This window comes from Siniperca chuatsi, linkage group LG12 (genome assembly GCF_020085105.1).
Source record: "Siniperca chuatsi isolate FFG_IHB_CAS linkage group LG12, ASM2008510v1, whole genome shotgun sequence".
Taxonomy (NCBI): Eukaryota; Metazoa; Chordata; class Actinopteri; order Centrarchiformes; family Sinipercidae; genus Siniperca; species Siniperca chuatsi.
This window is the reverse complement of record NC_058053.1, coordinates 20689747-20704828: the sequence shown is the minus strand read 5'-3', so window position 1 is coordinate 20704828 and position 15082 is coordinate 20689747. Positions and strand designations below refer to the sequence as shown.

The window sequence follows — 15082 nt, the reverse complement described above, 5'->3', positions numbered from 1 at the left end:
TGAGTTGTATTTCATTTTAAATTAATTACACCATTAAAGTGGTATTGGGAAGGCTAAGTATCAAAACTCAAAGTTCACTGACCTGTTCAATATAACAATGGGTAAACGCTGCAAAAGTTGTGTCTTCACTAAAGATTTTGAAGTTATTTAAATTATTGGGTCAATTTTCACCCACTATTCCAACACCTGCTGTCGTGTTGCCAAGTAGGGAACTCAAGGGAAATGAGGGGTTGGACCGAAATGCAGACAGAGGAAGCAGAATGATGAATTGACTGGTTTATTTAAGAGTTTACTGGCAGATACAGGAAGGCAGACAGGTAGGTGGCAGGCTGACAGGCAGCAAACAGGTAACAGGCAGGAAGGGAGATAGCAAACAGGCAACAACTAGGCAGATAATCCAAGGTACACAGTAAATGGTAAAGAGCTTGACACACAACTGACGAAGACAAACTGACACTGAACAAAGGAAAACCCCCCGACTAAATAAACTTAGGTAAGGGCGACAACAAGACACAGGTGCAACCACTCAAGGCGGGGCCAACAATCCAAACTGGAGGGAAAGCAAACAAAGACAGGAAGTAAAACCACAAGACACACAATAAGAGGAGAATGCTACAAAATAAAACAGGAAAAAGGACAAACCCCCAAACTATGACACCTACTGCTATGGTACATTATTATCTGTGGACAAAAACGAGTTTAAATAATAATAATAATAATAATAATAATAATAATAATAATAATAATAACACTTTATTTATAGAGCACTTATCAAAACAAAGTACAAAGTGCTTCACAGCAAGAGAAATAAAATACCACAGTGAATGACGAGATATAAAGAAATAAAATACACAAAAGCAATAAAATAAACAGTACAATAAACAGCCAGTTCAGGTAAAATCAGGATATGCTTTCAGATAAAAATGTGTTTTGAGACAAGACTTAAACGAAGACACTGACTCAGACAACCTAATTTCTTCGGGCAAGTTGTTCCAGAGCCTCGGGGCCCTGATAGCAAAAGCTCTGTCCCCCTTAGTTTTCATCCTGGACTCAGGAACAGACAGGAGACCCCTGCCCGAAGATCTCAAACTACGTGAAAGTTCATAAGGGATTACAAGGTCTAAAATGTAATCTGGGGCCAGGTCATGAAGAGCCTTAAAAGTAATCAATAAGATCTTAAAATCAATCCTAAAACCAACAGGGAGCCAATGTAAAGAGGCTAAAACAGGTGTGATGTGGTCATACCTCTTGGTCCTGGTTAAAAGCCTAGCAGCTGAGTTCTGTACAGTCTGCAGTCGTGTCAAAGTTTTTTGATTAAGACAAGTGAACGGGCTGTTACAATAATCAAGGCGTGACGAGATAAAAGCATGTACAACAGTATCTGCATCACTAAGATTTAAAATAGATCGTATTTTTGCAATGACACAAGTTATTTAATTGAAAAAACAAACAAACAAACAAATCAATATAAAAACAGCATGTGAAGTGACCTTCATGTTTTATTCAATAAAAACTCATTGGATTAAGACCACGGTAACTGGTTTGATATGATTTTAAAAAAAGTAACCAATCATGTTAATATAATGCTTCCCCCGTTGCACACAGATTACCTCTATCATTATACAGTGTTTAAACATTTTAATTGTCCAGGACAAATAACATGTTTAAACTACCAATGTTTTTTTCTTTAGATTGCTTGTCACTAAACACTATTTTTCCATATGGCTTTCATAAAATGTTGATGTTTTGTCATATAATAAATGCAAATTGATTGTGCCCACACAAATAAAACTTTTTTTAATTCCTTTAAGCCATCCAGAATAAAACAGAGTTAATTGTTAGGATATCACATTACATACTTTATAGGCCAGACGACCGCCTGCACATTTTGTACTCTGGCAGCATTTAAACTGCTTGATACAAACCCAGGCCAAAAGGAAGGAAAAGCCTATGTCAACTACACACAGCAGGCTGATGTGGAACTTTCAACTTGCACCTTTAATCCCACAGGAACTCTACACTGCTCTGAGTTTACCTGACAGCACTGTACTCCACTCAGTAATTTATGGGGACTTCAATCAAAGGAATGCATAAAAAGGTCATGCTTTGTTTTACCTGGTAAACTTAAACGATTAGAAAAACATTCAATTAGGCTACTATATAGGCTATATATAGGCTACTCACGATTTATGAAATTGAATTGAATCAATATGTGATTTTTCCGGGAATGTTATAATGGAGGTGGTCTGCCAGAACAATCGAGGCAAATGAAAGTACTTGGGAGACTGTTGTGATGTTGCAACTTGAGGACCTTCGAGTGTTACCATGGAGACGGCTGCGCGCCCCCGCTGCATGCTGTTGATGTGATTGCAACCTGCGCGTCCACGCGCTCTCCCACACGATCCCAGCACACCCGGAAAACAGCTGATGTATTGGACAAGACGAGACACGGCAGGTAAAGGAAATTACTCCTCTCGTAAGTGATGAAGTATGTTTTTTAATTGACTACTGCACTCGTCTTGTATGTAACTGGACATTCAGCTGCTGTGCTTTAAGGATGCGACTGACGCTCAGTGCTGCTGCGCGCTAGCTTGTTGGTTCTCCAGGAAGTGGAGACATTCTCATCCTCCGGGGTAGGCCTTGATAACATATTGTCGTGTATTCGCTACACTATCAGGTGGCCAAGTTGTCACATATCATATTAGCTTCCTTTAGGACCTACACTTGCCTACATTTTTGTATACGTACTGTGTTTAGCTTGTTTTTGCCCAATGTAGCGCCTTAGCTCCCATCCGTTTCCATAGTAACCTTGGCTCCGTCGATGTCATTCATTCAGTTTTCAATCTCAGTATGGATATGCATTTCTTGATTTACATCCAGTGGTGTGACAGCCATTTTACACAGCAGCTTGTCGTGTGTTGTTTTGTACAGTCTATGGTTGTTAAGGAGGGTGAGCAGTTTCCCAAAATGATTTTAGGATTTCATAGTCGCCCCTTGAAGCCTGCAAGGCCGTAGTGTGTCAGCCATAGTGGGGCCTCTACATGCCTCTTAACGGCTCCAGGTGAAGTTTTTAACAAGATATCAAGATTGATTTGGACTTTTTTTTTTCAAGATTATGCCCACACTAACTTACACTAACAACAAACTCTAAACTAATTTTCATTTAGAAAATCTTTTTGCAGTACTGACAACTGACCACTCTTTAAAATGCTGCAAACAGAACTGGAATAGTGGCACCTTGTAATGCTTAATGCTGTTAGACAACATTCTAACATGCAAATGAAAGAAATGTAATTAATAAGTAAGTAATGATATTGCTAATGAATATATATATATGCTTTTAAAGCTGCTCTAATCAGTATTTTTACAACAACGTAATGTGAAAGCTCATAGTAACAATCTCACAGAGAATTGTCACCTGACTCTGCAGTGCCCCTCAGCTCTATGGAGCATCGTAGCTTCTTTCAGCTCATTGTTTTGGTTTTATGGCCCACAACTTTACCGTTTTGGTTTTCATCGCTTTCATCAGCATAATTTTAAGATGCAGCAGGCACTGTACACTACCTGCCCAGCACCAAATGGCAGACAAAGTTTGCTCTAAATAACAGCATTGACATACATATTATCAACCTATAAAGTTTATAGGGCGAATGTGTTTGAAAAACAGTTGCCTATTTACACATCAAGCAGACATGGAGCAACATTAACATTCATTTGGAGTTGTGTTCCTGGCAATTTGGTGAATATAAACCCAATATTCACTCTCCTTTTAGCTCTGTCTCAGTCTCCACCAGCCACTGAAGGAAATATCTGCCTGTCTGGGCTCTTTAGCTGCTAAATGCTCCACTATGTTCACCAGCTAGTTGTTAACTTGTTGTCTGTCTTCTGTTTGGTGCTGGCTTGGAGTGTACAGTGGGTTTGTCAGAGCATTTTGCCCTGAAAAGATTTGCCTGCTGCTGAAAACAAGGTCAATGAGAGTGTAAAAATAAGACAACAAACAAAAAGATGTTAAAAAAACAGTCTATGCTTTTGTCACCACGAATGGCACATTTCACATTCCACTTAATCATTTGAACCATGAAAAATATTGATTAGTGCAGCTATAAATTAAATCAAACATGGAAATGAAAAGGGAGCTGAATGTTAATTTGGCCACTGTATGCCCTCCTCCTCAGGAGCTGTATGAGTGTGCCATTACCTTGGAAATTTCTTGATCCTTTTCATAAATTTAAACACAGTACACCTATTTGAGACTAGTTTGTATAAATGCCTAAATTCCACTCTAGGCTATGGTAGAGAATTAGAGAACTGTACAAATGTGCTGCCCACATCGACCAAACTTTTTCTTGTCAGTTGTAATTAACATGATACTGCCAGAGTGTACTCTCCAAGAATAAAACTTCAGCAAAGAAAGTTTGCAGACTCCAACAAATACTCACAATTACAATTAATCTGCCCAGTGATCGCATCCTGCCTGTGAGGAACATGTCCTCTCTCCAAATGGGAAAGTAATTGCAGTCTCTGTCACCTGTACTCCCACATAATAGCACTTAGACCCTGTAATTTTGGTTTCACTCTTCCTCATGTCTCCATCTGCATATGTTAAGTGTAGCAATTACACTAACTACATGGGGTTTATAGAATGGACAGTTTCTTTTCTTGGTAAGAGCATGAAAGGAAACAAGGGTGATACAGTTACATTGTTCCATCTGCAATCCTATCATAACTGAGTGTTTTAGTTCTCATGCTTAGATTTTTAGTCTCTTTTTACTTTTAAAAAGGTATACAATGTTTTAAAAAGGCTAACGTAAACTTAGCTGGCAGAAAGCAGCTGCACACACACCCCTTAGGGGTATGGGTTGCCAGGTTGCGGCAACAGATGGGTTGAAATTGTATGTAGTGTGTGGATTGTGTGTGTAGATATGTTTCATAGCTGATCTGGCAACTTGAGTGACATCAGACAAACATCCAAAATGTGGGTTCTGTGTATTCAAGTTTGAGGGCAATGCAAATTACAGGAGTTTCTCAGGAGAAACAACAAACAGGAGGTAGCCGGGAGATGGCCTTGAAATACGAGAGAAACCCGTGAAAAACGGGAGTGTAGGCAGGTATGCAGAAGAAGTCTTTTCAGCCCATTCACTCATTTATCAACTGTTTTTAAATAAGTATTAAAAAACTCAGAAAATATTGATGAAAATAAATCTGCTTTTATCATTGGCCAGCCAGTTAACTTTTTTGAGTAGCATGTCTGTTGTCAACCCACCCATCTCTACCTGCAGGTAACCTGCAAAGTGAAAAAACAATAGACAGCAGGAGGAGCACTGACCGAGTCAGAGGATGTCACACCTTGCTCATTTCATTCTAACTGTAAATGTAATAATTCAGTATTTTACATTTTTATTGAATTTCACTTTGAGATATACCGGTAAGCACATTTCATTGATTGGGAACACATTGGGAAATTACATCACAAACCTTTGCCTTTGTGCTCATGATGCAGTGACACATTTCAACTGGGCATTAGGAAATTGATGTCATCTTATGATTGCTGTTTTTCTTGGAGGATTGGTTCACCCAAATTACAGAACACACAGTTTTTCATGTTCCTATCTAGCCATGCAGATTTAGTTTTTAGATATTTCTCCTGAGATATCTGTCTCTGAGATTTCTGCCTCTATCCCAGTATGATGAAGGTGAATGGAATTAAGCTTGTGGTGCTCATGGCATTGAAAAATTACATTTTAAAATGTTTACAGCAACTTCTCTTTCCTGAAACAGTCTCTGTTACTCTGGGTAAGAAACCTAACAGTTTTCATTGAAACTACTTTCAGCCAAAGAAATAGTTCCTATAAAAAGTTTTTTGTTTGTTATGTGGATTGTCCAGAGTAAAAGGGGTATTGTTTCTAGAAAGAGATGTTTTCAAATGAGCTGAATGCACCACAGACATTGTATTGGGATGGCATCAGAGATCTTAGGTATAGATATCTCAACATATGGACAAATATAACCAAAACTATGTGCATGGCTGGAGGTAAGACAGAAAATATGTTTTTATGTAAATTGGGCGGACCAAATTAAATGCATAGATATAAGCTGAAGCTGCACCTAGCAGCACTTGTAAATATGTTGTCTCACCCCTCTTTACTGCTCTTATGACTGCTACCATTCACTGACTGCTGCCGCAGGACCTCCAGGCCTTTAGGAAATTCTCCTTATTGCATCTCTAGTCTCTCTCTCTGGTTGGTCTCTCCACCCCTCTGTGACCTGGGGATGAACGCACCAATGAGGAGCCTCACAGTGAGTTCCCTGGTCCTCTTCCACCCCATCTTCTTCTTCCACAACACCTCAGTCACTCACTCACTCACAGAGTGTGTCGCATATATGCCTTGATGTGGTGGGCATTCCTGTCTCTATGAGCGTACTGTAGATGTGGGTAGTGTACTGTACACCATATGAGCCATGATGTTGACTAACTGTTGTGTGTTATTTACAGGGTATGCCTGATCGCATGTTATGTGCAGTGCTGGAGCAATTTCAGCTTTACTTTTCCCTTTGGTATGTGCGCTTTGTCTCCATTCAGAGTCATTTCTCCTTGTGTTCTTATGTTGAAACGGCCTGTACACTTTTCTTTTTCTGCATACACACATGCACACAAACATACCCAAAAACATGGACATGCACAGGTAACACCAACTCACACCGCCTCACACTGTACAGTAGGTTGTACAGCTTAATCTACTGGCACCTTGGTGTTCAGTATGATGAAGATCATGTATGATCTTTTCAAATGGTAAGTTACTGGAGCTATTGTGAATACACTTGTCCTGTGTTCCATGTGTGCTACGTTGTGTATCACGGTGGCCCTTCAACAGTGCAACAGATGTTTAATTTTAAAGTACACACCTCTGTTCTGGCAATTCAAGTCAGGGTAGTTTATTTTCCTGAATACACATCACAGATTACTAAAGCTTAATGCAAAATGAAATTACGCCCAAAAGCCACTATTGATACTTGTCTTATTTAATACTTTAATACTATATTTAAATATTGATTAACCAAACTTTAGGCCATATATGGCAAACCAAGTGTCTTGCCTCTGAGCTGCATTAAGTACACATTCAATTTATTTATTTAGATTATAATCCACATGATTGGAGTTACAAAAAGTGTTACTGCCGCTGCCCAGACTTGGATGCAGCCAGAGTGTTCTCCTGTTCCTCATTTATCTTTGGTCACTGTGTGGTCCGCCTCCCTCTCTCTGTCAGATCCACTCTCTGTATAGCACGGCAAGCCCCAGCATGCTGAAGAGGAAACAGAGCTCACGGGTCGAGGCCCAGCCCATGACCGACTTTGGGCCGGATGAGACCCTCGCATACAGTGCTGACATCTTCTGGATCAACAAACCAGTGAGTGTACTTGCATGTGTGTCGGGGTTAGCTTACCACAATTAAAATTTGGTTTTAAAAATGTGGCAAGAACATCCAAATAGCTGAACAGTGAAGAATATAACAAAATATTATGGTACCTTTTGTCATTATTTCTTGTTTTGTCCTCTTCCTGCAGTGGGTACACTCCCTGCTGCGGGCCTGTGCCATCATCAGTGTCATCTCTGTGTGTATGAACACCCCCAAGACATTTGAGCATTACCCTCCATTACAGTATGTGACGTTCACGCTGGACACACTGCTCATGTTCCTCTACACCGCCGAGATGATCGCCAAGATGCACATCAGAGGAATCATCAAGGTAGCTACTGACAGAGTTACATGACCACAAGAAGCACAAAATCAAGTTATAACAAGATTAAAAAATACATAAAATACATACAAGACACATTTTCATTCCACAATACTCAAATATTAAAAAATACCAAAAATAGGAAACAGAAAATATGTAAAATGCTGTTTCATTGTGACTTGGAAACTACTATCCCAGATAAAGTCCTCTTAAGTTATTGGATGAATTTCAATTAATAAATAGCTTTTGATGTTTTACATGATGGGGACATTTTATGTTTTATTTTATGTATGTGGGTGTTGTTTTCCATTCTGTCCTTGTATTTGTGCGTTAGCAAGATATCTCAAAAATGTAGGAATAAATTTGGATGAAACTTTACAGAAAGGTTATGGGGAATTGAACTTATTAGCTTAACTTTACATGCCAAACTGGGATGGGGCACTGCCGTGGCTTTCACACTAAACTAATTCATATAACACCATCAAAGTTTCCATGCATATCATTAAAAGACAATAAAGGCAAATTTCTCGTTCCTGGTCCAGTCAAACTACATGGGGACACTGAAGAGCTCATTTTAAGTTTAGACATCACCGCTTAGCCAGTTTTTGCAAAATATAGTAAGTGGACGAAGGGAAGCCCTAACAGCCACTTTTGCACCTTGTTGAATTTTAATCACACTTTGAATTCAACCTTATAGTTGAATTGTGCTGTATATTCAGATGAATCAACTCAATTCAAACCTAAGGTAGACACATAATGTTCTATAGAAGCATCCAGGAACAGACAGCTGGCAGATGAAAGGCCCATAATTACTGCCATAAAAAGTGTGGACAGCTTAATTGGCAAATCAAGGATAACAAGCAGGGAGACACTGGAGGACACAGAATTAGAATCACCAGTGCAGGAAAACAGCATAAAAACTGGACATTTTTTTTTTCACTTAATGTTTCTTTTAGTTCTTAAAAGCAGATATGAAACCAATCATTCACTGTAAAATGGGAAGTTTTATTTTTCTGTTTCTTTTTTCTTCAACTCAACGCACACATCACACATTTGAATTTCTAGGTTTCTTAATTTTAAGTATTTTGTATTTTAAAGTGAGTGGACGTGGATATATTCAACATGTCGATAAACTTATTGATTGACACATGGAAGTTGTATTTTGTAGCTAGTTGATAAAAGTGCCTGCACAAAACAAATGATCCACGGAGCAGTGTGGTAAAGTAACTGCATGCTTTTGTTCTTGTCAGTGTGTAATCAAACATGGTCTTATCCGTAGTGTTTCAGAACACACCCTACTATTTGCAGCCTTTCTTCCTGTGGAAGACTGACCCCCTAAGAGCTCCTTACAGACTCTCTCTCTCTGTAAGTGGTAATTAAGTATGCCCATTTTTGCTGGCCCCATGACATTTCAGTTTGTTCACACTTCAGGGGCTTAATCATTTTTTGTCTTATCATGTTGAAAACAAGACTGTTTGAATATTATCAGTATGTCAAAATGGGCACTGTAATTTCAAATTCTGTTTGTTGTTTAACTTGAATATTGCTATTCCATTACTTTTTCACACAAAGACTTTCTATCACAATAAAAGCTTTTTGTGTCTTTATTTTCAGAAGGTGATGGTTTGCACTTGATATGGGCAATTTTCAGAACCATAAAGACTAGAATTATTAAAGCCTTGAAACATCACAGGACGTTTTGTAATTGGTACAATACATCAGCTGTCTTGAAAAATATGGCTTTGGATAATGATGATGTTCATATTCAGTTATTTATTTCTTTATTTATTGATATTTCTTGCTCCTGTTCTTCTCTTCCAGTTATTATCTCTTTTTGGCCTTTTTGTCCCACTGTTGATGTTGCCTCCTTCGTTGTTTCTCTCTACACAGGGGGATAACTCCTATGTGAAGGATCGCTGGTGTATGTTTGATGGGTTCATGGTGTTTTTCATCTGGGTGTCCCTGGTGCTGCAGGTATTTTGCAACATTTACTATTAAGTTTTTCTGCAATTGCCATTTTTTCCCCCTGCAAGTGCTTATACAGTTTGACATGTGCTGTTTTTTGCTTCTTAACAATCATTTTCTCTTTGTTTTAGGTGTTTGAAATAGCAGAGCTTGTGGATCAGATGTCTCCATGGGGAATGTTGAGAATCCCCCGAGCGCTCATTATGATCCGGGCCTTCAGGATCTACTTCCGCTTCGAGCTTCCTCGCTCCCGCATCACCAACATTCTGAAGTACAAAACTGTCACGAGCATTTCTGTTCAATATGGTTGCTACAAATAATGTATAGTTGTACATGCAAAAATATGACACTTAGATATGCCTTTCTTCACTCTTCTTTGCAGGCGATCCGGGGAACAGATCTGGAGTGTCTCCATCTTCCTGCTGTTTTTTCTTCTGCTCTATGGAATTCTGGGTGTTCAAATGTTTGGAACGTTCAACCATCACTGTGTTACTAATGATACAGAGGAAGGGTGAGAATGAAATATAAAGAAGTGTAACTTTGGATGCCTTTTTTGTTGTTTCCATAGATCAGTATCTCTGTTGATACTCCATTACTGCCATCTTTTAGCTCTTTAATGAACACCTTTAAATACCTATGATGGAGGCCATCTCTCCCAGCTTTAATGAAAGTGATGCATTTTATGTTTACTGATGCAATTATGTTAATATGAAGTCATGTTAAGAAGCTAGAAAATACATACATTGAATGTCTTTGTTATTACAGTATATGGACTAGGGCCAACACTAAGTGCAAAACATCAAAGCAATACACCATTGGTATACTCCTAAGATACAGACATACATGAGCCTGAATGTATCCAGCCAGATATTTACTCTGTGTAATGCAGGCTATTAAAGCCAATCTAAAATAATTCACCAGCAAGCATATTTGTTCATAACATAAATAGCCTACGAATACAGCAACTGAAAAATACGAAATACCAAATCCATATCATAAAGAATATCTGTATCGGTGTGCTGTTTATAGCAATTATACTGCTCATCTCTACATTCAGATTTCTGCCAGAAATTGAATGTTAACAAAGGTCTAACAGAAATAGAGCTTTGGCAACTTGATCCTCCTTAAAACAAGAATGAATCTACTTGTACATACGGATAATAAAAGACAAGGCTTGACGGTGAATATCTAATATCAAACTTACGTCAGTCTGGTGCTTTATGCATAATACTGCTGTTAAGGGGATTGCAACTATGTCCTCCCTCCTAAAAATCTCCTGCACAGTGCCATGATTGTACATTTAGTGTGAAAGCTCAATTACACAGAGTCAATGATGTTAAAAGGTACGTGCAATGTGTTGAATCTATAAACTTCAAAGAAACTTCTCCCTAGTACTTGTCTGGCCATGATGCTTACCCCCTATGTACAATACACAGTACATTGGTCACACATTCCCAGTTTTGTGTAAGCCAATATTTTCCACTTGGAAAAAACTTAAAATGGTGTCCTGGTCACGCCACACATTGTGACATCCTGCTTTAATTAATTAACGCAAACCAAACCAATGATGGGTCAGCCTAAGCAGTCAGTAACTGTCACCTGCTGAGCTGAATCTAACAGATCATGACAGCATTTTATCTTTTGTGATCAATTTGGTGTGACTGTCTAGCACATTAAATTGGCTTTTTTTATGTGGAGCAGCACCTCCTGCACAACCTTCTTTCTATGTCCCATATTCAGGCGCTGTTTTTGACAGGGTTTTATTATAAAAATGTAGAGTAGAGAAACATATGCCAGAGCTCATTGCTAGAATACACTGTTTGATTCTAAACATTGGTGGTCAGCATATTCTTGCAAGATTTAAATATTCAATGAACTTTAATTTAACTGCCCCTACTCTTTAATTGTCTTTAAAAAATTCAAATTAAAGTGAAATGAGCAGTATTGTAATGTTGAAATTCTGTAGAAATCCCTGGGTACCAGCACTGGAGGAGATGTTGAATTGGGGAGGTGTGACAGTGTACAAAAGTACAAGTACAAAATCAGTATGTATTTAAACACATAAACATTTGTGAAGGTTTTTGAATTGAATCATTCAGTTGACGATGATGATGATATGATATAGAAAATAGGAATCCTTGTGGAGACAAAAGATGGGGAAGTGACTATCGTGGTTAAAGCCAAAGGCTACAGGGAGTGCTAACACTAATTAGAATAATTACAATTTACTACATTGTCCAGCCTATGTATTAAGCTCATTCTATCATCATTCTATTCATTCATCTATCTCACCTCACTGATTGTGTGCCTAAGCACCCTAGGGACACCGCATACATTGACCATTAGTAGCAGGAAAGATAGCACAGGACATTATCACATTCATAGCTCTGACATCCCTTTGTAACATTCCAAAAGTGGCTTTGACAGCTGCGCATCTAATTATTTGCTGCTGTGCTCCTTTTCCTATAATCCCTTATGTATGTATATATATATATATATATATATATATATATATATATATTTCTAATGGAGTATTTTAGAAATATGTCACACAAGAACTGATGTGTGTAATCGTAATCTCTATCTGCCATATGCCCTTGGCACAAAGTCAAAGCTCCTTAGCTTTTCACATGCAAAGGATTTAATGGAAATTGGGAAAAATAGCAGGGGAGACATTTTCTGATATGATTATTAGATGAAAATGGTTTTGGATTTGTGAACAAAGTAGGGTCTTCTCCTCTGGATGTCAGGATTTCTGCAATTGACCTCATCACTATTAACTCCATGGCATGAATAACATGCATAGATTTGTGCAGTATGAATTAGATCTACTGAACCAGAGCATGACATTTGTGTTTTGTAGATTTCTTTAAAGCTACATTGTGGTTCTTGTGTTTGCTTTACAAATTAATTTGGGTTTGATGAAATTACAGATTAAAAAAACCAGACATAAATTATTTCTTATCACAAATATGTTTTATTTTTCATTTGACTGACCAAATTATTAATATCACGTTATTACTGGACATTTTGTCTCTCATTTGAGGCTTCATTTATCTCCCCTTTGTCATCAAGAAAAGTGATTTCTTTGATAAGACACAGTGACATTTTTCAGCCCAGTATACAGTAATTGGCTTTATTGGGATTCATCACTATGCCTCTAATTGCCCCTTGTGATAGTGTAATAAATTATCCCTTCTGATCCTGTACCCATAATAAACAGTTTGGATGAATGTCTGGGCAGCCAATTTGAAGGCATTCATTTTCATTAGAGAACTCAAGCAGCTCCTGGAATAACACCTGTACCTATAAGACAGGGAGATAGGGAAAGAGGGTGGAGGGGCAATGTGTGCATGTGTGCATGCAGGCAATATTCATCTATGTATGTGTGTATCATATATGTTTTTCTCATGCTTATGTGAAGTCTTGCCACCTACTGTAACTCCAAGAATGTTGCCATTCAACACATTTATTATTAATATTAGCTTTTAAATTTGTAACTGGCCAGCCATTTGTTTGACATTAAGCATAAACTCCCTGATTTCATTATAGCGCACAGTATCACCCTCAAATCTTAAAATATTCTCACAGCTCACCATTGATACTTGATTTCTACTTGTACCTTTAAGAAACATAAGTTCTGTCTTTGTTTTGCTGTTACAATCTCTATTTTTATTCATAGTATATATTTTTTCTCTTTTTTAGAAATTAATTCCATGTACCACATGTTGTATACCCATTATTAAATAAGTATTTTATTTTTCTTTTGGTCAGTAATGTGTCATGGAACAGCTTGGCCATCCCAGACACCCATTGTTCTCCTGATGGGGAGGGCTACCAGTGTCCTTATGGCTTCAAATGCGTGGACCTGGAAGATCTCGGCCTAAGCCGACAGGAGCTCGGTTATAGTGGCTTCAATGAACTAGGTATAAGCTATACACTGACACATTTTAATGCATTCGAATACATACACATAACTATCTGATAACAACTAAACATCCAGTACCATGAAGTGCTTCACTTTAATAAAAACCTCTATACTCTGACACATTATTTTAACCTATAAATGTTTAGAATATTCGGTTAAGAAATGTGGAAGAATGACCCTGTGTGAGAAAGTGAGAACTAAAGTGCTGCGTATACCATCTTTGGCATGAAGCTGTGCCATTCAGCAGCATCCTGCATTCTTATCAGCTGAACGGTGCTCAAATCCAGTGTCAGTGCACAGTGCAGTGCCCCTAATCTTTAGATAGCCGTGAAGGAGAGAGAGAGCTTCACAGTAAACAGTACCTTAATTTAGACATGTAATATGGCCCATTCAATGCAATTTATGGCCTAAATGGATTGGTCTATCAACACAATTTATAAATATTCATGTAGCTTTTAGTGTGAAGCTTAAGTGCATTGTAGAAAAACCCTGATTTTATTATTATGGATGATCTTATTGATAGGAATGGTTCTTACTTGCTAAAAGAGTTGAGGATTCAGATGTACTATTTCTATTCACATCCATATAGAAGCAATAAGCAATTCATAAAAATACAGTAACTGTGGTATGTCAGAAACTATTTCTAGGCCAGAATTCCAGAGGCCCTGATTCAGAGCTGTTAAGACGGTAAGATCAAAACAATGATATGATGTGCTTCATAGTTGAATTGGGAGATTCTGAATACTGTTACTGATCTGCCAGTTGTCTGTCTAAAAATGGCATTATGCAATCTGGGATTTCAGGGTTTATGTAGAGACAGACTTACTTAATCTGTTGGTCTTTTTTAATCACACAAGGACACTGTCCACTCGCAATCTTTTCAAACATTAAAATATTTTGGACTGGTGTTTCTTTCAGGATTAAAACATCTTTGGCCGGTTGTTAAAAGTGCAGACAGTTAATTTGCAGATAGCACATTGACCAGAAAAGAGCCAAGAGTTTCATTATGTAGTTTGGCCAACTCACATAATTTATGTTAATTAGCTACATCTGACCAAATTTGTCGGTGCCTGATATCAGACAGAATTGTCAACTCGTTACACTCCATTTCAACTCAGTGGAGTGGGTGGATGTAAAGGTCTGGTCCCAGGCAAACAAAGACATGTATTAAAGATAATTTCATCAGATTAATGAGTCTTGCAAACAGTTAGAATTCTAGATCTTGTCATTGTAATGACGGGAACTATGAGGATACTGTGGGACTCTATTTTTATCTGCAAGCTGTCAGAATGTACATTCATTATAGATAAAAAGAGAAACTCAAGGTATTGTCTTTTTGAAAGGCTTAGTCTGAGTGGAGCCATGACAATTGGTGTGAGGCTTACATACATCACTATGTTAAGCAAAAGACTGATACTGACACTTGTTTCAATAACAATCTCTGCTTTTTAT

At 38.0% G+C, this 15082-nt stretch overlaps 1 protein-coding gene across 5 annotated transcripts in view; it reads left to right on the top strand.

Moving 5' to 3' along the window:
* Positions 1 to 2312: 2312 nt before the first annotated feature.
* Positions 2313 to 15082, top strand: part of nalcn (sodium leak channel, non-selective) — a 72115-nt gene continuing 59345 nt past the window's right edge. Inside the window, exons 1-9 of one of the 5 annotated variants that reach the window (XM_044217254.1) lie at positions 2426 to 2455; positions 6186 to 6297; positions 6494 to 6555; positions 7266 to 7406; positions 7564 to 7746; positions 9628 to 9711; positions 9834 to 9973; positions 10085 to 10213; positions 13477 to 13628. In XM_044217254.1, the coding sequence (XP_044073189.1) occupies positions 6514 to 6555; positions 7266 to 7406; positions 7564 to 7746; positions 9628 to 9711; positions 9834 to 9973; positions 10085 to 10213; positions 13477 to 13628 (871 nt within the window). In that variant the 5' untranslated portion in view covers positions 2426 to 2455; positions 6186 to 6297; positions 6494 to 6513. The other 4 variants (XM_044217257.1, XM_044217258.1, XM_044217256.1 and 1 more) reach the window with 4 other exon arrangements.